Source organism: Cervus elaphus, chromosome 15 (assembly GCF_910594005.1).
Source record: "Cervus elaphus chromosome 15, mCerEla1.1, whole genome shotgun sequence".
In the NCBI taxonomy this organism is placed as follows: Eukaryota; Metazoa; Chordata; class Mammalia; order Artiodactyla; family Cervidae; genus Cervus; species Cervus elaphus.
Window position 1 is genome coordinate 14,465,882 of NC_057829.1, and position 25,242 is coordinate 14,491,123.

The following is a 25,242-nucleotide window of genomic DNA, read 5'->3' on the forward strand; positions in this document are numbered from 1 at the left end:
GTGAAGTCAAGTGGGCCTTAGGAAGCATCACTACAAAGAAAGCTAGTGGAGATGATGGAATTCCAGTTGAGCTATTTCAAATCCTGAAAGATGATGCTGTGAAAGTACTGCATTCAATATGTTAGTAAATTTGGAAAACTCAGCAGTGGCCACAGGACTGGAAAATGTCAGTTTTCATTCCAATCCCAAAGAAAGGCAATGCCAAAGAATGTTCAAACTACCACACAATTGCACTCGTCTCCCATGCTAGCAAAGTAATGCTGCAAATTTTCCAAGTCGGGCTTCAGCAGTATGTGAACCATGAACTTCCATATGTTCAAGGTGGAATTAGAAATGCCAGAGGAACCAGAGATCAAATTGCCAACATCTGTTGAATCATAGAAAAGCAAGAGAATTCCATAAAAACATCTACTTTTGCTTTATTGATTATGCCAAAGCCTTTGACTGTGTAGATCACAACAAACTGTGGAAAATTCCCATCCTAAATAGATGAGAATACCAGACCACCTGACTTGCCTCTGGAGAAATCTGTATGCAGGTCAAGGAGCAGCAGTTAGAACTGGACATGGAACAACAGACTGGTTCCAAATCAGGAAAGGAGTACATCAAGACTGTATACTGTCACCCTGCTTATTTAACTTATATGCAGAGTACATCATGAGAAATGCTGGGCTGGATGAAACACAAGCTGGAATCAAGATTTCCGGGAGAAATATCAGTGACCTCAGATATGCAGATGACACCACCCTTATGGCAGAAAGTGAAGAGGAACTAAAGAGCCTCTTGAAGAAAGTGAAAGAGGAGAGTGAAAAATCTGACTTAAAACTCACATTCAGAAAACTAAGATCATGTCATCCGGTCCTATCACTTCATGGTAAATAGATGGGGAAACAATGGAAACAGTGACAGACTTTAGTTTCTTGGACTTGAAAATCACTGCAGATGCTGACTGCAACCATGAAGTTAAATCATGCTTGCTCTTTGTAAGGAAAGCTGTGACAAACCTAGACAGCATATTAAAAAGGAGAAACAGTACTTTGCCGACAAAGGTCCATCTAATCAAAGCTATGGTTTTTCCATTAGTCATGTATGGATATGAGAGTTGGACTATAATGAAAGCTGAGTGCTGAAGAATTGATGCTTTTGAACTGTGGTGTTGGAGAAGACTCTTGAGAGTCCCTTGGACTGCAAGGAGATCCAACCAGTCCATCCTCAAGGAAATCAATCCTCGATATTCATTGGAAGGATTGATGCTGAAGCTGAAACCCCAATAATTTGGCCACCTGATATGAAGAACTGACTCATTCGAAAAGATCCTGATGCTGAGAAAGATTGAAGGCAGAAGGAGAAGTGGTCGAAGCATATTAATAAAGAGTCATCACTCTGGCAACAAAGGGCCATCTAATCAAAACTATGACATTTCCAGTAGTCATTACAAATGTGAGATTTGGGTCATAAAGAAGGTGGAGTGCAACTTTTTAATATGCTTTTTAATATGCTGTGTAGGTTTGTCATAGCTTTTCCTCCAAGGACCAAGTGTCTTTGAATATCATGGCTGCAGTCACCATCCACAGTGATTTTAGAGACCAAGATAATAAGGTCTGTCACTGTTTTCATTTTTTCTCCACCTATTTGCCATAAAGTGGTGGTATCAGATACCATGATATTAATTTTCTGAATGTTGAGAAAAGCCAGCCTTTTCACTCTTTTCTTTCACTTTCATCAAGAGGCTCTTTACATCTAATATACTAGATTATTTATTTATTTGACTGATTTTTACCTCCCTGCACAAGTCTATAAGGTCCATGTGGACAGATGGCTTTCTTTTTTTGATCGTGGCATATAGGATATTAGTTCCACCACCAGGGATCGAACCAGCACCCCCTACATTGAAAATGTGAGACTGCTGGAGAAGCATAGTAGAGGTTCAGAAAATCTTTACCGAATGAATGAGTGGTTTCCTGCAGACATAGTGTATACTTAGTCACTTACTTAGTACTAATTCTGAACAAATATTAAATATTCCTGAATGAAGATTGTTTTCTTCCTGTCAACTTTGGCCGATAAGAATATCTCCTAAATGGTCACATTATTTAAAGTATGGATCCAGAGTTGGAAGACACTGGATTGTAATAAACATCCCCTGAATGGTTTTCTGGGTCAAGTTGCTAAACTGCTCTGTGCCTTAGTTTCCTTTGCAGACAACCTCACAAAATTGTGGTGTACAACACTTATTATTGTCTGTTTCATTTTAACTATTGTACTGTGAAGTGGTACTTCATTGTGGGATTTTTTTTAATTGAAAAATGCTTTATTTCTAGAGATGTCACCACTGAAATTTAAAATAGGCAGTATATTCACTATATAAAGAAATTGCTTTATAATACTGGTAGTTAACAAAGAAAAAAGCAAACCATGGTGTAGATTGAATGATTCAGTGCATTTCAAGCCTTTAGAACAGGGCCTGGAATGTACCAAGAGATGAAGTAATAAATTGAATATATAGACTCCTCACTTGTTTAAAAAATAATTATATGATATACTTATTTTGCAATTAAATTTAAAGTTAAATAGGTTAGCTAGTGTTCAGAAGGAAAAAAAGCATAGATAAATGCACAGTTTGAGTATTTTACATATTTCTGTTTTTATTACAGTGACAACACATCTAGCATGAATCAGATATTGAATGTATCATGGAATCGTTTTTTCTTATATTGTAACATAAGTTTTAAAACAGAGCTTAGGGGTTTCACATGAGCTCTTTTTTCTTGATTTTTTACAGATCCCCATATTAAGGTTTCTGGAAAGAAAGAAGATGTTAAGGAAGCCAAGGAAATGATCATGTCTGTCTTAGACACAAAAGTAAGTGAATGTTAAAGACACTCAGATGTCAGAACCTTGTCTCTGCAAAGGGCTACTTCATGCTGTTATGAAAGAAACATTTGGAGAAGAAAAACCAGGAGAAAGTAATGGCAGGTTTTAAAATAAGCGCGTGATTCTACAATGGATGTAAAGGTCTCTTTCAGATTTGCATAGGTTCTCTCAGGTTGGGTAATTGAATAATACTTTCTCTCTCTCTCTCTCTCTCTCTCTCACACTTAAATACATAATATGTATATGTGTATATGTGTTTATGTATAAGTGCGTATGTGTGTATATGCCATCTTCAGAAATAGACACTGATCTTGATTAATATAGAGCAAGTAATAAAGATTGCAAGAATTTGCAAAATTTGCTTTTATAATATCAGTGGAAAACCAAAATTGTGTTCTGTATAGCACTGTGTGTGTGATGGCATGAAATCTGACAATGTGTCTGGTATGTTCTCTCTCTCTACAAGTACCTGTAGAGAGAGACAAGAGAGAAATGAAAATATTTAAAAATATATACTTGTTTCTGTGAATTTGTTTTAATAAACACTTCTAAATCACTTGCTCTATGCCAGGCACTTAGCTACATCATTTACAAATATTAATTTGTTCAGTCCTCATAACAAACTCAGGAAAGAGATATTAGGGAACTTACACAGGATATAATAGCTGATGAGTGGGGAGGTGGGGTTTAAATCCAGTCTGTCTGGTCCTTAACCACTATTTTTGCCATCTAGTATTTCATTGAAATTATTTCTAATCTCTTCCTCCCTATTTTTTGTTCCTTTTTCTTGCTGTTGTAATTTTTTAAGAAAATAATTATTCATCCTATAATTATTAAAAATTTTGCAATATCCAAAAAGGTTATCTTTTTTCATTTTTTCTTTTTCATTTTTTTATTAGTTGTAGGCTAATTACTTTACAATATTGTAGTGGTTTTTGCCATACATTGACATGAATCAGCCATGGATTTACATGTGTTCCCCACCCTGAACCCCCGTCCCACCGCCCTCCCATTCCCATCCCTCTGGGTCTTCCCAGTGCACCAGCCCTGAGCACTTGTCTCATGCATCCAACCTGGGCTGGTGATCTGTTTCACACTTGATAATATACATGTTTCGATGCTGTTCTCTCACATCATCCCACCCTCGCCTTCTCCCATAGAGTCCAAAAGTCTGTTCTGTACATCTGTGCCTCTTTTTCTGTCTTGCATGTAGGGTTATGGCTACCATCTTTCTAAATTCCATATATATGCATTAGTATACTGTATTGGTGTTTATCTTTCTGGCTTACTTCACTCTGTATAAAGGGCTCCAGTTTCATCCACTCATTAGAACTGATTCAAATGAATTCTTTTTAATGGCTGAGTAATATTCCATTGTGTATATGTACCACAGCTTTTTATCCATTCGTCTGCTGATGGGCATCTAGGTTGCTTCCATGTCCTGGCTATTATAAACTGTGCTGTGATGAACATTGGGGTACACATGTCTCTTTCAGTTCTGATTTCCTCAGTGTGTATGCCCAGGAGTGGGATTGCTGTATGCTGTATGTATGTGTATGTGTGTATGCCCAGGAGTGGGATGGCAGTTCTGTTTCCAGTTTTTTTAAGGAATCTCCACACTGTTCTCCATAACGACTGTACTAGTTTGAGTTCCCACCAACAGTGTAAGAGGGTTCCCTTTTCTCCACACCCTCTCCAGTATTTATTGCTTGTAGACTTTTGGATAGCAGCCACTGTGACTGGCGTGTAATGGTACCTCATTGTGGTTTTGATTTGCATTTCTCTGATAATGAGTGATGTTGAGCATCTTTTCATGTGTTTGTTAGCCATCTGTATGTTTTCTTTGGAGAAATATCTGTTTAGATCTTTGGCCCATTCTTTTGATTGAGTCATTTATTTTTCTGGAATTGATCTGCAGGAGTTACTTATATATTTTTGAGATTAATCCTTTGTTTCTTGCTTTGTTTGCTATTATTTTCTCCCATTCTCAAGGCTGTCTTTTCACCTTGCATATAGTTTTCTTTGTTGTGCAAAAGCTTTTAAGTTTAATTAGGTCCCATTTGTTTATTTTTGCTTTTATTTCCAATATTCTGGGAGGTGGGTCACAAAGGATCTTGCAGTGATTTATGTCAGAGAGTGTTTTGCCTATGTTCTCCTCTAGGAGCTTTATAGTTTCTGGTCTTACATTTAGATCTTTAATCCATTTTGAGTTTATTTTTGTGTATGGTGTTAGAAAGTGTTCTAGTTTCGTTCTTTAACAAATGGTTGACCAGGTTTCCCAGCACCACTTGTTAAAAAGATTGTCTTTTTTTCCATTGTATATCCTTGCCTCCTTTGTCGAAGATAAGGTGTCCATGGGTACGTGAATTCATCTCTGGGCTTTCTATTCTGTTCCATTGATCTATATTTCTGTCTTTGTGCCAGTACCATAGTGTCTTGATGACTGTGGCTTTGTAGTAGAGTCTGAAGTCAGGCAGCTTGATTCCTCCAGTTCCATTCTTCTCTCTCAAGATTACTTTGGCTATTCGAGGTTTTTTGTATTTCCATACAAATTGTGAAATTATTTGTTCTAGTTCTGTGAAAAATACCGTTGGTAGCTTGATAGGGGTTGTATTGAATCTATAGATTGCTTTGGGTAGTATACTCATTTTCACAGTATTGATTCTGCCAATCCATGAACACGGTATGTTTCTCCATCTGTTTGTGTCCTCTTTGATTTCTTTCATCACTGTTGTATAGTTTTCTATATATAGGTCTTTTGTTTCTTTAGGTAGATATACTCCTAAGTATTTTATTCTTTTTGTTGCAATGGTGAATGGTATTGTTTCCTTAATTTCTCTTTCTGTTTTCTCATTGTTAGTGTATAGGAATGCAAGGGATTTCTGTGTGTTAATTTTATATCCTGCAACTTTACTATATTCATTGATTAGCTCTAGTAATCTTCTGGTAGAGTCTTTAGGGTTTTCTATGTAGAGGATCATGTCGTCTGCAAACAGTGAGTTTTACTTCTTCTTTTCCTATCTGGATTCCTTTTATTTCTTTTTCTGCTCCAATTGCTGTGGCCAACACTTTCAAAACTATGTTGAATATTAGTGGTGAGAGTGGGCACCCTTGTCTTGTTCTTGTCTTTAGGGGAAATGCTTTCAATTTTTTACCATTGAGGATAGTATTTGCTGTGGGTTTGTCATATATAGCTTTTATTATGTTGAGGTATGTTCCTTCTATGCCTGCTTTCTGGACAGTTTTAATCATAAATGGATTTTGTCAAATGAATTTTGTCAAAGGCTTTTTCTGCATCTATTGAGATAATCATATGGTTTTTATCTTTCAATTTGTTAATGTGGTGTATTACATTGATTGATTTGCAGATATTAAAGAATCCTTGCATTCCTGGGATAAAGCCCACTTGGTCATGATGTATGATCTTTTTAATATGTTGTTGGATTCTGTTTGCTAGAATTTTGTTAAGGATTTTTGCATCTATGTTCATCAGTGATATTGGCCTGTCGTTTTCTTTTTTTGTGGCATCTTTGTCTGGTTTTGGTATTAGGGTGATGGTGGCCTCATAGAATGAGTTTGGAAGTTTACCTTCTTCTGCAATTTTCTGGAAGAGTTGGGGTAAGTTGAGTGTTAGCTCTTCTCTAAATTTTTGGTAGAATTCAGCTGTGAAGCCATCTGGTCCTGGGCTTTTGTTTGCTGGAAGATTTATGATTACAGTTTCAATTTCTGTGCTTGTAATGGGTCTGTTAAGATCTATTTCTTCCTGGTTCAGTATTGGAAAGTTATACTTTTCTGAGAATTTGTCCATTTCTTCCAAGTTGTCCATTTTATTGGCATATAGCTGGTGGTAGTAGTCTCTTATGATCCTTTGTATTTCAGTGTTATCTGTTGTGATCTCTCCATTTTCATTTCTAATTTTGTTGATTTGGTTCTTCTCCCTTTGTTTCTTGATGAGTCTGGCTAACGGTGTGTCAATTTTATTTATCTTTTCAAAACACCAGCTTTTAGCTTTGTTGATTTTTGCTATGGTCTCTTTTGTTTCTTTTGCATATATTTCTGCCCCAATTTTTAAGATTTCTTCCTCCTACTAACCCTGGTGTTCTTCATTTCTTCCTTCTCTAGTTGCTTTAGATGTAGAGTTAGGTTATTTATTTGACTTTTTTTCTTGTTTCTTGAGGTATGCCTGTATTGCTATGAACCTTCCCCTTGGCACTGCTTTTACAGTATCCCATAGGTTTTGGTTTGTTGTGTTTTCATTTTCATTCGTTTCTATGCATATTTTTAGTTCTTTTTTGATTTCTTCTATGATGTGTTGGTTATTCAGAAGTGTGCAAAAAACACGCTTCCATATGTTTGAATTTTTAATAGTTTTTTTTTTTTTCCTGTAATTGAGATCTAATCTTCCTGCATTGTGGTCAGAAAAGATGACTGGAATGATTTCATTTTTTTTGAATTTACCAAGGCTAGATTTATGGCCCAGGATGTGATCTATTCCGGAGAAGGTTCCGTGTGCACTTGAGAAAAAGGTGAAATTGATTGTTTTGGGGTGAAATGTCCTATAGATATCAATTAGGTCTAGCTGTTCCATTGTGTCATTTAAAGTTTGTGTTTCCATGTTCATTTTCTGTTTAGTTGATCTATCCATAGGTGTGAGTGGGGTATTAAAGTTTCCTACTATTATTGTGTTATTGTTAATTTCCTGTTTCATAGTTGTTAGCATTTGCCTTACATATTGTGGTGCTCCTATGTTGGGTGCATATATATTTATAATTGTTACATCTTCTTCTTGGATTGATCCTTTGATCATTATGTAGTGTCCTTCTTTGTCTCTTTTCAAAGCCTTTATTTTAAAGTCTATTTTATCTGATATGAGTATTGCGACTCCTGCTTTCTTTTGGTCTCCGTTTGCGTGAAATGTTTTTTTCCATCCCTTCACTTTCAGTCTGTATGTGTCCTTTGTTTTGAGGTGGGTCTCTTGTAGACAGCATATATAGGGGTCTTGCTTTTGTATCCATTCAGCCAGTCTTTGTCTTTGGGTTGGGGCATTCAACCCATTTACATTTAAGATAATTATTGATAAGTAAGGTCCTGTTGCCATTTACTTTGTTGTTTTGGGTTTGCGTTTATACAGCCTTTCTGTGTTTCCTGTCTAGAGAAGATCCTTTAGCATTTGTTGAAGAGCTGGTTTGGTGGTGCTGAATTCTCTCAGCTTTTGCTTGTCTGTAAAGCTTTTCAATTCTCCATCATCTCTGAATGAGATCCTTGCTGGGTACAGTAATCTGGGTTGTAGCTTATTCTCTTTCATTACTTTAAGTATGTCCTGCCATTCCCTTCTGGCCTGAAGAGTTTCTATTGAAAGATCAGCTGTTATCCTTATGGGAATCCCCTTGTGTGTTATTTGTTGTTTCTCCCTTGCTGCTTTTAATATTTGTTCTTTGTGTTTGATCTTTGTTAATTTGACTAATATGTGTCTTGGGGTGTTTCGCCTTGGGTTTATCCTGTTTGGGACTCTCTGAGTTTCTTAGACTTGGGTGGCTATTTCCTTCCCCATTTTAGAGAAGTTTTCAGCTATTATCTCCTCGAGTATTTTCTCGTGGCCTTTCTTTTTGTCTTCTTCTTCTGGGACTCCTATGATTCCAATGTTGGGGCGTTTCACATTGTCCCAGAGGTCCCTGAGGTTGTCCTCATTTCTTTTGATTCTTTTTTCTGTTTTCCTCTCTGCTCCATTTATTTCCACCATTTTATCTTCTACCTCACTTATCCTATCTTCTGCCTCCATTATTCTACTGTTGGTTCCCTCCAGAGTGCTTTTGATCTCATTTATTGCATTATTTTTTTTTAATTGACTCTTTTTTATTTCCTCTAAGTCGTTAAACATTTCTTGCATCTTCTCAATCCTTGTCTCCAGGCTATTTATCTGTAACTCCATTTTGTTTTCAAGATTTTGGATCATTTTTATTCTCATTATTCTCAATTCTTTTTCAGGTAGATTCCCTATCTCCTCCTCTTTTGTTTGGCTTGGTGGGCATTTTTCATGTTCCTTTACCTGCTGGGTATTTCTCTGCCTTTTCATCTTATTTAGATTGCTGTGTTTGGGGTGGCCTTTCTGTATTCTGGTAGTCTGTGGTTCCTTTTTTACTGTGGAGGTTTCTCCCAGTGGGTGGGGTTGGACGATTGGCTTGTCAAGGTTTCCTGGTTAGGGAAGCTTGCGTCTGTGTTCTGGTGGGTGGAGCTGGATTTCTTCTCTCTGGAGTGCAATGGAGTGTCCAGTAGTGAGTTTTGAGATGGGTGTATGGGTTTGGTGTGACTTTGGGCAGCCTGTATGTTGATGCTCAGGGCTATGTTCCTGCGTTGCTGGAGAATTTGTGTGGAATGTCTTGCTCTGTCTTGCTCAGGTGCAATGTAACTTCTCTCCTCCCAGTCCCAGCCTCAGTTTCTGGGCGTGGAGGTCCAGTGCGCCTTGTGTCTCTTCCGGGGAGATGATCTTGGGTGGTGGTTGGTTTCAGTGTAGGTATGGAGGCTTTTGGATGGTCTCTTATTAATTAATGTTCCCTGTAGTCAGGAGTTCTCTGGTGTTCTCAGGTTTTGGGCTTAAGCCTCCTGCCTCTGGATTTCAGTCTTATTGTTCCAGTTGCCTCAAGACTTCTCCATCCATACAGCACTGATAATAAAACTTCTAGGTTAGTGGTGAAAAGATTCTCCACAGTGAGGGACACCCAGAGAGGTTCACAGAGTTACATGAAGAAGAGGAGAGGGAGGGAGGAGATAGAGGTGAGCAGGAGGAGAAAAGGGGGGACTGAAGAGGAGAGAGACAGATCTAGGCAGTACTCTGTTCTCTAAGTGTTCTCCGCAGCCCAGAACACCCACAGAGAGTCACAGAATTGGATTGAGAAGAGAAGAGGGTGGGGGGAAGTAGAGGTGATCTGGGGGAGAAAAAGGAGAGTCAAAAGGGGAGAGAGTAATCAAACCAGTAATCACACTCCTGAGTAAAAATGGGTAGTGAAGATTGGATTCTGAAATGTCCAAAATGGATAACAAATACTGAAAAACAAAGATTAGAAATCCAGAGTAGAGGTTAGCCTCTTAAAAATATAATATTAAAAAAAACAAAAACAAAAAATTTAAGAAATATATATGAAGGTAGCTTTAAAAATAGGGTTCTTTTTTTTTGCAAGATTATAGTGGGTTATAAAAATGAAAATTAAGGAGTAATAGAGGAATAAAAAAAAGAAAAAAAATTTTTAATTAAAAAATATAATAATGTAAAAATATCCAGGAATTTCTCTGGAGCTGTTGCGGGTAGTGTGGATTCAGTTCAGTTTCAGATAGTTCCTTTTTCCAGCTTATACTTCTCAATATCTATAAGCCCCTTCCAGTGTAGTTGGTGTTAAGTACAGGGATTTTAATCTGTTGCACCTGTCACTTCTAAAGCGGTTCCCTTTGTTTATTTGGCTTCTGTTTGCAGGTCTCTGCAGTGTCTAATTTCCGCCCGGACAGAAGTGGGCGGAGGTGGTCACTTATCTAGGCTCGCTTGTTCAGTCCTGTGGGGAGGGAGGGGCGCTGCAGACAAGCATCCCTGGTGTGTGTGGGGAGTGTTCGCAGTCTTCCGGCCACACTGGGTTTGCCCCGCTCGCGGCGCGTGTGCTTTCCCGTCTGCACTGCTCAGGCTCCAGGCTGCTCTACGGGGAACTGTCTAAGGCGGGCCCTGAGTTGCGTGCACTTCCCAGGCCAAGTCGCTCAGGTTCAGGTTCTCGGGTACTGCACATAGACGCAGACTCTGTTGGGCCTGCGTTTTGTGCCTTCCCCGTCGAAGCAGCTCAGGTGACCAGGAGCTTGACGAGCGCACTCTCTTCAGGTGCAGTGCGACTTCTCCCCTCCCGGTCCCAGCCTCAGTTTCTGGGCGCGGAGGTCCAGTGCGCCTTGTGTCTCTTCTGGGGAGCTGATCTCTGGCTGCCACCCTCCCGGCAGATGTCAACCATCCAGAATCTCAGGAAGTCTTTGGTCAGAAACTGGAACCCTGTTTGCAGTTTGGTAGGGGATGCAGTCTCTGGGGCCGAGTTTGCCCCTTTCTGGCTCTGGCTGGCGCCCGCCTCCCCCCTGCCTCCTGCCTCTGGCGGGGGATGGGCCGGTCCGCAGCCGGCAAGTTCTTCTCTGTCCTTTGTTCTGCGAATGGGCTGGCTGTGCGTTAGGTTAGGGCTTTTTGCAGGTTAATTCTCTCTCTCTCTCTTGCTATCCCACAGTTTAAGTTGCTATCTCAGGTAAGCTCCCTCAGGGCATTCAGATCCAGTTCTTACCCTAAGCAGTGCCACCCGCTCCTCTCCGTTCAGCCCCCACTTGCTGGTGGCGGATGCAGGCGTCTGGGGTACTTTTCTGCTGGGAGTTGCTTTTAGGCTTGTAATCTGTGGGTTTTATTTATTTTTCCTCCTGGTTAGGTTGCTCTCCGAGATTCGAAAATGTACCCCAGACCCGCCGGTGAGAGGGTTCACTGGTGTTTGGAAACTTCCTCTATTAAGACTCCCTTCCCGGACCGATCTCCGTCCCTAACTCTTTTGTCTCTCTTTTTATCTTTTATATTTTGTCCTACTTCCTTTCGAAGACAGTGGCCTCTTTTCTGGGTGCCTGATGTCCTCTGCTAACGATCAGAAGTTGTTTTGTGGAGTTTGCTCAGCGTTCAAGTATTCTTTTGATGAATTTGTGGGGGAGAAAGTGGTCTCCCTGTCCTATTCCTCCACCATCTTAGGTCCTCTCCCCCTTTTTTCTTTTTTAGTGGTTAACTAAAATAACTAAGTTTAAAAACCAAAGTATTTAATGGATCTAATTTTAAAATTTAAGAATTCAGAAAGTGTACAACTACTGATCTTTTTAAAATCTTGCTGTATTTTGACTTTTTAATTTTACTTTGTAAGGACTGAAGAATTTCAATATCAATTTTATAAATGAGAAAACATTTCATGTTAGTCTTTATAATTTTATGGCACTACTTTTCCCCAAATTAAATACATGAATTACAGTCTGCCTATAATTATTCATTGTGTCTTAAAGTTTTACATTTGCCTTTAGTATAGTTAATCTTATACTCTGTACTGGATTACTTAAGCATTTTACTCCTGGAGATGTATACTTTGTGATTTCTTCCTCACTCTTCTTCTTACCTGCAAGAATAATTTACCTACTTTGTAAAGTTTGACATACAGTGATAGAGAAGTTGTGAAAATGTTTGTAAATATTTTTTATTCAGTTTTGAGCTTTATTTTTGTTTCTAGTTTTCTGTCATTGTTCAGCATTTCTACTGACATACATTTATTCACTCTTGCAATTTTTTCACCTGTTTTTCAGTTATTTGAATTCATTTTTATGAATAATATCTATTTGTAATTGTAACTAATTTGAGTTGAATACTACTGTCCAAAAAAATTATCTTGGTAAAGAGTGTATCTTCCTATTTCTTCTGACAGATTTGTCTTTAAATGAAACAGTTTTTATGAGCAAGGATAGATAGATAAAAATTGAAAAATTTATAGATCAAGGTGATCTTAAGAAATCTGTAAGAACTTTCAGTGGGTCACTTTTTGTTAATCCTGTTCCCTTGGGGTAAACGTGTCTTTTTACGAGTTGTTCTTTCCTTTTTCATACATCAAGAAATAATACGTTATTTCCACTTAGAGCAATCGGGTCACCTTGAAGATGGATGTCTCACACACAGAACATTCTCATGTAATCGGCAAAGGGGGCAACAATATTAAAAAGGTGATGGAGGAAACAGGATGCCACATCCACTTCCCAGACTCCAACAGGAATAATCAAGCAGAAAAAAGCAACCAGGTGCTGGGACTTTTCACGTGACATTTTATGGGGCAGATTAAAGCTTGGATTTCCTGTGTGTGCATCTTTTGGGGGAGATGAGAACAAAAGAGTACTTGTGAAGATGGTGGGTAGTATAGATTTTATGTCCCCCTCTAAGGAGATTGAAAGTGCTCAGCTTTTTTCAAGAGATGCATTGTAGGTGGGCCTTAAATTCTTAATCTCTAAATGGTTGGTAGAAGAGAGGGAAGGTTGTCATGGCAACATTAAATGAAATCCTTCCAGAAAGGCTCAGAAGGCATGTGAGTTAGGAAAGGACCTGAAAGCTCGCCTGCTCCAGGCACCTATTGATAGCTGGGATTCTGTCTGCAGCATCACATAAATGCTCCTCCAGGCTACCCCAGGTCACCTTCTGAGAGGCAATGTGCAAGTGTCTGACTTTCTCACATTGGCTGAATTATGTCTCTATTTTATGCCCCCCTCCATTTTTTCTTTTTTTCTAGTTCTTGGGCTTGGAAACAAATGGAGCTCATGCGTCTAAATCAAAATGCTGTCAGTACTTGAAGAGCAGATAGTGTTCTTTGTATTATTTGGAAGTTTTCTCTCCTCTAATCACGATATTAGAACCTGGGTGGCTCAGGGGTAAAGAACACGCTTGGCAGGGCAGGAGACCCGGGTTCAGTCCGATTCCTAGGTTGGGAAGATCCCCTGGAGGAGGAAATGGCAACCGACTCCAGTATTCTTGTCTAGGTAATCCCATGGACAGAGGAGCTTGGTAGGCTCCAGTCCATGAGGTTGCAAAGAGTTAGACACAATTTAGCAACTCAACAACAGAGAAACTGTGTTGGGCACAAATATGAGTAAGACACAGTCTTTTCTCTGTGGGGACTGATGGTGACAGTGGCACATACAGACAAGGAACTGGATAGAAAGCGATGGTAAAAAGCAAGAGCGGTAATTATCTGACAGCACGGTGTGGGCCTGACCCATGAGAGTGCTGTCCGGGAGCCCCACCCTCTCGCCCTAATGCCAAGAGTAATTCCTCAATTGATGAATCATAGGAAAGCCTAGAAGATCCTGAGAAAGGGCTGGTGGAGCCACAGTGTTTTTTGCCAACCAGCATGTAAGTAGTTCATTACTTTGTGAACATAGTGTGGCAGTATCATTGCACACTGATGCCCATCTCGTGTGCAGAGAGTTTAAACAAAAGGGGGGAAATGCAGTGGACACAAGAAAATGTTTCCCAAGAAAATGGGAAGTGGGTGGGAGGCCCCTGTACGCTGGGAGGTTTTAGGTAAGTCCAGGAGGTAATGTTGATCAACTGACACAGATCACCAGAGCTTGTTAAAATGCAGATTCTGATTAAGTAGGTCTGGGTTGGTGCCTGAGATCCTTCATTATTAACAAACTCCAAGATAAAGACAATGCTGCACGATGCTGTTTTATCCTGGATGACACTTTGAGTAGTGAGGGAGTAGATAACTGAGAAAGTGGATGTGGATTCAAGAACAATAAATCTGTGTTTTTTACTTTTGCAGGTATCTATAGCAGGACAACCAGCAGGAGTAGAATCTGCCCGAGTTAGAATTCGGGTAAGTATTGATTCTTTTTTGTACAATAAAGCAATGTCAGTGATGTTGGCATTATAAAGCAATAAAAATATTGTAATTTATCAATTTACAACCAGATCATGTGTTCAACATGTAGGAAAGAGTGATGAAAGTTGTTTTAATGTCTCGAAGATGCTTTTTAGAGATGGTCTGAATTTTACCTGGCTCTGTTGCTCTGATGGTTTTGAAATGATCAAAAAGACGCCTGAGGAAAAATGCCACAGGCAATTCAAGTTATAAACTCTCAGGTTTTGCAGAAGTCTCCTTCTATTTAAAAACTTCAGATAGCCTACCCAAGCTTATGGCTGTAATAAAAGTATAATGTTTTAAAAAAAATCTTAAATTATTGAAGGGTGATTGCTTTACAATGTTGTGTTAGTCTACTGCACAGTGAAGTAAATAATCTATACGTGTGTGTGTATATATATATCTGCCCTCATCTTGAGAAAAATCCCATCTTGAGAAAAGAATGAATGAATTACACATATCTCTAAATGAATGGGCTTCCCTAGTGGCTTAGAATGTAAAGAATCTGCCTGAAATGCACGAGACCCGGGTTTTATCCCTGGGTTCAAAAGATTCCCTGGAGGAGGGCATGGCTACCCACTCCAGTATTCTTGCCTGGAGAATTCCATGGACAGAGGAGCCTGGCGGGCTGCAGTCCTTGGAGTTGCAAAGTGTCAGACATGACTGAGTGACTAACACTTTCACTTTCAGTAAATATGCAATGACCTAACCATCTGCTCTGGGTTCTGTGATTTCGTTTTAGGAGCTGCTTCCTTTGGTGCTGATGTTTGAACTGCCAATTGCTGGAATTCTTCAACCAGTGCCTGATCCTAATTCCCCCTCTATTCAGCACATATCACAAATGTACAACATTTCAGTGTCGTTTAAACAGCGGTCCCGAATGTATGGTGCTACAGTGATAGTACGGGGGTCTCAGAATAACACAAGCGCTGTGAAGGTGAGTGGTGTGGGTCATTCCAAACATTGTAGGTATATGAATCATGTGAGTTTTATTTTTAAAGGATTTTAAGACAAATTCATTTTCTGGAATTTTTTTTCCTCATATTACATTCTGGTTCCCATTTTTATTTATTTATTTTAAAAATATTTGTTTATTTGGCTGTGTTGGGTTGTAGTTGTAGCATGTGGGATCCTTTGTTGTGGCGTGTGGGCTTCTGTGGTTGCTAGCACATGGGCTTAGTTGCCGCTCCACATGTGGAATCTTAGTTCCCTGACCAGGGATCAAACCTGCATCCCCTGCACTGGAAGGCAGATTATTAACCACTGGACCACCAGGGAAGGCCCCATATTCTGGCTTTTAGGACATGCTGAATTTTTCCATAGCTGTCAGAAGCACGGTAGAACCTCTCCTTCAGTGTGGGAGGCTATCACATGGGACTATTTCTCTCCAACCTTTTCTCCTAGGAAGGAACGGCCATGCTTTTGGAACATCTCGCTGGGAGCTTGGCGTCAGCTATCCCCGTGAGCACGCAACTGGATATTGCAGCTCAGCATCATCTCTTTATGATGGGTCGAAATGGAAGCAACATCAAACATATCATGCAGAGAACGGGTGCTCAGATCCACTTTCCTGATCCCAGTAATCCACAAAAGAAATCCACTGTCTACCTCCAGGGCACCATTGAGTCTGTCTGTCTTGCAAGGCAATATCTCATGGTAGGTTTACTGAAATTAATGGTACAGTTTTTTTTAATCTCTTTGGGTACAGTGTATGTTGCTGCACATACTGTAGCTATGTGGTATTTATGGAAGCACTTTGGAATTCTGGACAAATAAGGAAGTTTCTTGGTAAAAGAAAATAAAAGAATAAGGTTCACAGTGCCTCCCAGATTTAATTTCATTTTGTGGGTAATTCTCTTGCAGTACTTTTTAAAAAATTTAAACAACTGAAGAGGTTACATGGAAATAATTGGCTATATTTTGTGGAAGGTTATTTTTATTTGACATTTAGCGTTTGTGTTTGACAAAAAAATCACAAAAAAACAGAGCAACTAAAAATTAATAAATTTAAAATTTTACCCTACCCTCAAAGATAATAAATTTTGGTATCATGAAACATTTGAACATTTCATAAATCTCTCATACCATTTTAAAACTGCTATAGTATTTGAGCTGTGATTTGAATGTCATGAATTGAAAGAAAGTAAGTTACAAAATTTAGTACTGCTTTCAGTTTATAATATTCATTCTGTCTATCTTTCCTATATTTATTAAAAACCCTGTGTGTAGGTTGATATATAGTAACAAAATGGACTGACATACCATGTATCCTTATTAAAAAATACCATTATATTCTCCATTCTGGCTAGACCTTTAGTGACATTTGAATCCATAAACTTCAGGCATGACCTTTACTGTTATTAAGTTGCAGAATCTGTTTTTGAGAAACTTTCAGAAAATCCAGATTTGTATTGTTGATTCCATTCCTCTGACAGATGAAAACTTGTTATAATCACTAAGAATTATGATATATGATTTTAAGAAATTAATTTCATTCTGAATGATATTTTTTTTAGCTAAGCTTATTTAGGCTACTTTTAATATACTGATAGTTAGCATATTTGTATCCAAGGATTATTATGATTACTCTTCATACTTTCTTTTTTCACACTTTTCAAGTTCTTTAGATATTATTTTGAGTTCAGTGAAATTTTCAAGCGATCAGCACAGTTATGAATTCATATTCATACTGTGCTCATCAGTATCAGTTCAGTTCAGTCGCTCAGTTGTGTCCGACTCTGTGACCCCATGAACCACAGCATGCCAGGCCTCCCTGTCCATCACTAACTCCTGGAGTCCACCCAAACTCATGTCCATTGAGTCGGTGATGCCATCCAACCATCTCATCCTTTGTCGTCCCCTTCTCCTGCCCTCAATCCCTCCCAGCATCAGGGTCTTTTCCCATGAGTTAGCTCTTCGCATCAGGTGGCCAAAGTATTGAAGTTTCAGCTTCAACATCAGTTCTTCCAAAGAACACCCAGGACTGATCCGCTTTAGGATGGACTGGTTGGATCTCCTTGCAGTCCAAGGGACTCTCAAGAGTCTTCTCTAACACCACAGTTCAAAAGCATCAATTCTTTGGCACTCAGCTTTCTTCACAGTACAACCCTCACATCCATACATGACCACTGGAAAAACCATAGCCTTGGCAAAGTAATGTCTGTGCTTTTTAATATGCTGTCTAGGTTGCTCATAACTTTTCTCCCAAGGAGTAAGTGTCTTTTAATTTCATGGCTGCAATCACCATCTGCAGTGATTTTGGAGCCCAAAAAAATAAAGTCTGACACTGTTTCCACTGTTTCCCCATCTATTTACCATGAAGTGATGGGACCAGATGCCATGATCTTAGTTTTCTGAATGCTGCATTTTAAGCCAACTTTTCCACTCTCCTCTTTCACTTTCTTCATGAGGCTCTTTAGTTCTTCACTTTCTGCCATGAGGGTGGTGTCATCTGCATATCTGAGGTTATTGATATTTCTCCTGGCAATCTTGATTCCAGCTTGTGCATCATCCAACTCAGCGTTTCTCATGATGTACTCTGCATATAAGTTAAATAAGCAGGGTGACAATATACAGCTTTGACATACTCCTTTTCCTATTTGGAACCAGTCTGTTGTTCCATGTCCAGTTCTAACTGTTGCTTCCTAACCTGCATACCTGACAAAAATACAGGTATGCAATGAGACATATTATTATTACTGCACAATAATGAAAGATTGAGAGAGAAATTAAAAGGCTTTAACTTAAATTTGAAATAGTAGCGCCGTTTTTTATAGCAACATCCTTATAAACATCTCTTATCCAGAAGAGAAATGGAACATGGTGATTTCTTTTTAATTCTGTTATGTTTGACAGTAACTACTTCCAATACTTATGTACAAACCCATCAATCTGTGCATCACAAAAAATGTGGGATGTGGTTTCTATACTCAGTAGATTAGGAGCCAGGAAGAAAGAATCAGAGAAAAAGCACAAGTGCTAACCCCTGCTATGCTGAAGAGTGAGACAGTTACAGGAAAGGGTGATAGTAGCAGTTTCCACCGGAGAAGGCAGTGGCGCCCACTCCAGTACTCTCTCCTGGAAAATCCCATGGACGGAGGAGCCTGGTGGGCTGCAGTCCATGGGGTCACTAAGAGTCGGACACGACTGAGCGACTTCACTTTCACTTTTCACTTTCATGCATTGGAGAAGGAAATGGCAACCCACTCCAGTACTCTTGCCTGGAGAATCCCGTGGACGGAGGAGCCTGGTGGGCTGCAGTCCATGGGGTCACTAAGAGTCGGACACGACTGAGCGACTTCACTTTCACTTTTCACTTTCATGCATTGGAGAAGGAAATGGCAACCCACTCCAGTACTCTTGCCTGGAGAATCCCGTGGACAGAGGAGCCTGGTGGGCTGCAGTCCATGGGGTCACTAAGAGTCGGACACGACTGAGCGACTTCACTTTCACTTTTCACTTTCATGCATTGGAGAAGGAAATGGCAACCCACTCCAGTGTTCTTGCCTGGAGAATCCCAGGGACAGTGGAGCCTGGTGGGCTGCCGTCTGTGGGGTCGCACAGAGTCGGACACGACTGAAGCGATTTAGCAGCAGCAGCAGCAGCAGTTTACTCCAGGAAGGAGGTTAAGGTTTGAGCTGCATCAAAGGAGAAGTGGGACTTGGGTTGGCAAGGAAGCCTTGTGATGAGTTAGGATACTGAGGAACAGAATCTATTGCAAAGACTGTCAATAGGTTAGTGTAGTTTGGAGAAGGGGCAGACATACACAGAGAGACCTGTGACTGTACACGCAAAGCTGGGTGGAAATGTGGAGATTTTAAAATTCTGATATATGTTTAGATTTCATTCAGGAGACAGTAAAAAGCCTCCACTGTAAGTCTTTGAGCCAGACCACAAGATCACTACCCTTCATGTAGTTGAGAATATAGTTTCTGGCACCACCAACAAAGCTGAAGTCAGAGAATGGAAGAATTTTTCCAAGGTGGAGAGTAGGTAAGAAAAAATTCACGGCCAGAAAGAGAAACACAAGACACTTATTTCCATCATCCAAAAGATAGTTTCTACCCCTCAATATTTCCACACCAGCCTTCTAAGTTATGTGAAGGTATATAATTTAGCTTCGACACTTTGGTTTATTCTTCTTTAATTAAACTTTTTATTTTGTATTGGGATATAGCTGACTAACAGCGTGATAGTTTCTGGTGGACAACAAAGGGACTCAGCAAAGGGATTCAGCAAAAGGATTTCTTCTTTAAATCTATAAAATGTTGCATTATCTGCAGGCATGTTAAATTATTGGATGAATAAACAAATAGTGTTTTACCTCCCACACCTTCCACTGTGGCATTTTCTAGGGTTGTCTTCCCCTTGTGCTGATGTTTGATATGAAGGAAGAAATTGAAGTCGATCCACAGTTCATTGCTCAGCTGATGGAACAGCTCGATGTCTTCATCAGTATTAAACCAAAGCCAAAACAGCCAAGCAAGGTGGGTTCAGCGTCTGGGCCCAAAGAGAACCAAGCATCATATCACATTCAATATAGTGTGATTTTCATATAAATGAATGTCTGCATATACATGGCACTTAATATTCTATATAATAGTCACTGTTACACATTATATTTTACTTTATATAATGGCAAATTTGTAACAGCATTCATCATTGATCATTTTCTTTATATATGTGTTGGTTTTTGGAGGCTATTTGTGACCATTATTTTAATTACATATATGGGAAGGAAACTTTTTTTTTTTCTTAATTTGCAATCTGGTAACTTTAAGCTTTACTAAGTTTCACAGAGTTGGTAAGATTAAATGTTGTGTTATGTCCACATGTATGTGCGTACAGATCCAAAGCAGTTTTAAAAAGGCTTGGTTTGTTTACTACTTGTAAGCCACTGTGCTAGCCCTGGAGGTTTGAGGAATAGGTGCCCATTCACTTTCATAAATACTTCAAATAATTAAGTGTCCCTAGTTCAGCTTTCTTGGAGCTTCTCTTTTAAGATGTTGCAAAATTTCAGTAATTACATGTGCTGTCAAAAATTTAATGGGATAGGTCTGATGATATTAAGTGCTGCTAAGGATATGAGGAAAGAGAAATGTTCCTGCATTAAACTGGATAAATTGGCCCAAGCACTTTAAAAGTAGTTTGTGATCATTTGATCACAAAAACACTGATATTATACCACCAGCGATTCTATTTCTAGTCATACGTGCTGATGAAACCTTTGTATCAGAAGTCAATCGACAAGAGTGGTGTTGAATAAAAAGAGCAAGTTGATAAAGTAAGTCAGAAAGAGGAAAACAAATATCATATACTAGTGCATATATATGAAATCTAGAAAGATAGTACTGATGAACCTATTTGCAGAGCAGCAGTGGAGATGCAGACATAGAGAACAGACTTAGGCACATGGTTGGAGGGGGAGGTAAGGAGAGGGTGGGATGTATGGAGCGAGTAACAGGAAACATACATTACCATATGTAAAATAGACAGTGGGAATTTGCTGTATGACTAGGGAACTCAAACCAGGGCTCTGTGATGACCTAGAGGGTGGGTTGGGGAGGGATATTCAGGAGGGAGGGGACATGGGTATGCCTATGGCTGATTCATGTTGGTGTTTGGCAGAAACCAACCCAGTACTGTAAAGCAAGTATCCTTCAAGTAAAAATAAATAAATTTTTTAAAATGTGAAAAAAAACAAGTTACACAACAACATGTACTAAATGATAACATATATTTTTATTATTGTAGATAAAACACCAAACAGTCATGCCTTCCATTTTTAAAATTTCTAAACTAGGAATTTTATCATATATGCATATGGTACATATATAAAAATATGTATTGTTATATATGTGTATGTATGCAAATAATGTGGTAGTCAGTGTCCAACATGAGAAAAAAAATCACGCCTTCCTCAAAGAAAACTTTAAATGAAAAGATAGGATAGATTCTAAATGAGTTTGCTATATTGAGTTTAAAATTAGAGAATAGGACATTAACTTTATGTATTGTGAAGCTTCGTATTTGACTAATTTGAGTTGACTAGAGTCACTGTAGGTAGTACGAGGATGAAAAGATGCAGACAGAAGAGACTTTGCACGTAAAGATGGACAGGCCCAGGAAGAGTTCTGGAGTTCAGCAAGAAGTGAGCAGAGGTCAGGGGAAAATGGTAAACGAGAGCTCTGAAACCTTGCAGCATCCCAGAGCTTTTTAATTGTGCCTCCCTGGCCTCCAGGCTGACCACTGCTTTAACTGCTTTGTTAGCCACACATTTTCTTTATTTTCCATTGGAGTCTTTCCCCCATGGGTTCAAATTTCCAATTCTCTAGAAGAGTCCATTGAGGAAAAAAAGATTTATTGTTTGGGAATTTATTTTGCCATAAGCTTTGCCATAGATATGTCATCAGTGAGGAAGAGTGGTACCTCCAGGTCCATTAGTTAACTGGTAGACTGTAAATGTCAAATGTAGATGACCATTACTGTGCAGTCTATCTATGGTGACAAATTTGAGTTTTAAAAGATGAGATAAATGGGGGAAGCTTTAATATAAAGACAAGAGGATGTAAACAAGAATGGGCTGTAGAGACAGACGGACCTAGGTTCCTCTAGCTGCCCCGCTGTAGCTGCACTGTGACGTTGGGTAAGGCCCTGTCTTCACTGAACACGAATAATAATTTTACCCCATAACGTTCTGCAGGAATTAGAGTATTTGTGCAGCTTCCATCACAGTGCCTGGGATGTAGGACACACCGAGTAAGTGGTAATTAACCTTTTATGCTTTTACCAAAAGGAGTAAACTTAGGAAATAAGTGGTTAGAATTTGCAGTTGACTTTAAGGCAGCATTAATCCCTACCCTGAGTGGAATTCTTATTATCATACTCATTTTCTCACCCCCTTCCCCAATTCATTGTAGACTACTTGTGTGTCACTTTTTTCTTTCTCATTGTGTGTTTTCATAGTCTGTGATTGTGAAAAGTGTTGAGCGAAATGCTTTAAATATGTATGAAGCAAGGAAATGTCTCCTCGGACTTGAAAGCAGTGGGGTTTCCATAGCAACCAGCCCGTCCCCAGCGTCGTGCCCTGCCGGCCTGGCATGTCCCAGCCTGGATATCTTAGCTTCTGCAGGCCTCGGACTCACTGGACTAGGTATAAAATTTATTATTACAGCCCTTCTCAGTCACTGGAGGATTGCTTATCCAGTTCCCTTTCTTTCTACTGTTTGGGGCTACCTTTTAGAGGCTCTTTTTTCCTTCTTCAGGTCCTATGATCAGCTGAAAAGCAATACAACTCGAATCAATCTATTTTGATTTTTTTTTGTTGTTGTTAGACTCTGGATTTCTGTTACCCAGATTCTTTTTATTTCTGCATAAATAATCAAGGTCTGGCTGTTTTATTTTTGGTGGCTGTGTTTGTTCTTCTAAATTAAGAATGCCATGGAGAGTGAAGTGAGCAGGCTGACTATAACTTATGTGTTTGTTCTTTCTTGCATTTGCAATATTGCCATCAGTCCCTAGAGATAAAGATTATCCAGTTTGCTTTACAAAAAGTAATTGCAAATCTGCCTGCGGGGTGGGCAGAGGGGGAGGTGAAGGCAAGCGGAACCGTACTCCCAGTGGTTACTTTTGCCTCGCCCAGACACAAAGGAAACCTAGCCTGCAGCCACCATGGGAAGCAAATGGACCTGCATTTATATCTGAGGTAAAGAAGAGAAAGATGAAAGAAAACATCACCTTGGTCCTTTAGTGTTTTAAGAAAGCGAAAAAAAAAAAAAGCGTGGTGAGCCGTTTAATAGTCATGCTGTGATATGAACTGTCTCACTTATAGATTCCCATTTTGTTGGATAAAGTTAATTGCTCTATTATAATTATTCTAGGTTCACTACTTTTTTGTACGTTTTAAGTAGCTTGTGTATAAAAAGTTAATGCAATAACCCTCACAAATCATTCTGCCTCAGTGTTGATTTGAAACAAAAAATACTCTTGTGCATGCGTGCTCAGTCACTCCATCATGTCCACCTCTGCGACCCCAGGGACTGTAGCCTACCAGGCTCCACCACCCATGGGATTATCCCGGCAAGAATACTGTAGTGGGTTGCCATTTCCTCTTCCAAGGGTTCTTCCGACCCAGGGATCAAACCCACATCTTCTGTGTCTCCTGAATTGGCAGGTGGATTCTTTACCCATGAGCCACCTGAGGAGCCCTAACAAAAATACTCTCAGCAGTCTTTAAATTTTTTAGTAGCTATTCTAGCTTTTTAAAGATGTAATATGGTTACAATATGATGAAGGTTCCAAGTAGCCCTGCCCAGACACCATTACAAGTAAAGACAAATTTTGGCCCATAATCTCCCAAAGCTGTCCTTTCTACTGGAGATGCTGAACAGAGTTGTAAAAATACAGCACGGCTTGTAAGTCAGGAAATGCCAGTTAGGCACTTTGGCAGAAACTGAGATCTTTCAAACGTGGTATGAAAGCTTTTTCAGGGAGGCCAGCCTCTCTGCAGATGAACCAAAGGAAGCTGTCCTGTTGCAGGAAAACATTTCCCAATTCACTGCTAATTGAAAGTGCTTTAGAAAGAATTTTTTTTTTTTTTAAAGCAGATGACATGTGAGTTACTCAGAGAAATTAAAATTGGGTTTACACTTGAGCACAGTTGGGTTCATGCTGGCTCATTGAAATGATTGCAAAGCAGCTGGTGATGCTCCAGGCCCTGAGGTCTCTCCTGCTCTGAGCTCCCCTGTCCTTCCGTTTCTGGATCTGTTTGTGGACAGACAGGGTCTAGTGTTGGAGCTGTGTGTCACGTGGTATTTCCTGTGAATATCTGAAAGCAGGTAATCTGTCACTCAAACCTCATAACTGGAGAACATCAGATTCTATGAATGTGCATTCCTAACGGAAATATTGATGTTATCTGCATATTACAATCTTGAATTTATGTGTATTGACTTTACATTCATCTTTTCAGGTCTTTTGGGACCCACCACCTTATCTCTCAACACTTCAACAACCCCAAACTCACTCTTAAATGCTCTGAATAGCTCAGTCAGTCCTTTGCAAAGTCCGAGTTCTGGCACCCCCAGCCCCACGTTGTGGGCACCTCCACTTGCTAATACTTCAAGTGCCACAGGTCAGTAGTATTTAAGTACAATCGAAGCTGTGTATTCTTAGGTATTATTGGTTTTTAAGTAAAATTTACTAGTGGTTCCGTTTCCTCAGGGAAAAATTATGGCTCAGAGCCATACTGCAGCCAAAAAATTCTCCAAAGTGTCAATCAGTTAAAATGAAGCATAATAAAACAGTGAGTTTTTCATAAAAGTAATGTGTAATCTTCAAATGTGACAAGCAGATCAGGAAAAAGAGCATGATGCACACAGAGCAATGGCAGAAACACCTGAGGATCACTGACCTGGTAGTTAGGAAATGCAGGTTCTAGTTTGACAAATTTGCTTAGTAGTCAAATGCACTTGCAAAGTCTAGCTATTAATAGTTTCCTTGTCCTTACAATGAAGAGCTTAGATTAAATACTCTCTATAATGTTGTTTGTAATTACCAAATTCAGACTTAAATTGAAAAAGTAGGGAAAACCACTAGACGATTCAGGTATGACCTAAATCAAATCCCTATGACTATACAGTGGAAGTGAGAAATAGATTTAGGGGACTAGATCTGATAGACAGAGTACCTGATGAACTATGGATGGAGGTTCGTGACATTGTACAGGAGACAGGGATCAAGACCACGCCATTGAAAAGAAATGCAAAAAGGCAAAATGGTTGTCTGAGGAGGTTTTAACAAATAGCTGTGAAATGAAGAGAAGTGAAAAGCAAAGGAGAAAAGCAAAGATATTCCCATTTGAATGCAGAGTTCCAAAGACTAGCAAGGAGAGATAAGAAAGCCTTCCTCAGTGATCAATGCAAAGAAATAG

The 25,242-nt window shown here is 39.4% G+C and overlaps 1 protein-coding gene and 1 long non-coding RNA gene across 7 annotated transcripts in view; one reads left to right on the forward strand and one right to left on the reverse strand.

The window, feature by feature from the left end:
- Positions 1 to 25,242, forward strand: part of BICC1 (BicC family RNA binding protein 1) — a 360,147-nt gene that overhangs the window by 290,471 nt on the left and 44,434 nt on the right. For 3 of the 4 annotated variants that reach the window (XM_043925258.1, XM_043925259.1, XM_043925257.1), the window contains exons 4-11: positions 2,783 to 2,862; positions 12,538 to 12,696; positions 14,214 to 14,267; positions 15,055 to 15,249; positions 15,717 to 15,968; positions 19,667 to 19,798; positions 22,278 to 22,464; positions 24,283 to 24,444. In XM_043925258.1, the coding sequence (XP_043781193.1) occupies positions 2,783 to 2,862; positions 12,538 to 12,696; positions 14,214 to 14,267; positions 15,055 to 15,249; positions 15,717 to 15,968; positions 19,667 to 19,798; positions 22,278 to 22,464; positions 24,283 to 24,444 (1,221 nt within the window). The remainder of the gene's footprint in view (positions 1 to 2,782; positions 2,863 to 12,537; positions 12,697 to 14,213; positions 14,268 to 15,054; positions 15,250 to 15,716; positions 15,969 to 19,666; positions 19,799 to 22,277; positions 22,465 to 24,282; positions 24,445 to 25,242) is intronic. The other variant, XM_043925260.1, reaches the window with a different exon arrangement.
- The window catches only part of LOC122708769, a 45,566-nt gene continuing 40,013 nt past the window's right edge, over positions 19,690 to 25,242 (reverse strand). For all 3 annotated transcript variants that reach the window (XR_006345306.1, XR_006345307.1, XR_006345305.1), the window contains one exon: positions 19,690 to 19,811. This is a non-coding gene — a long non-coding RNA (uncharacterized LOC122708769). The remainder of the gene's footprint in view (positions 19,812 to 25,242) is intronic.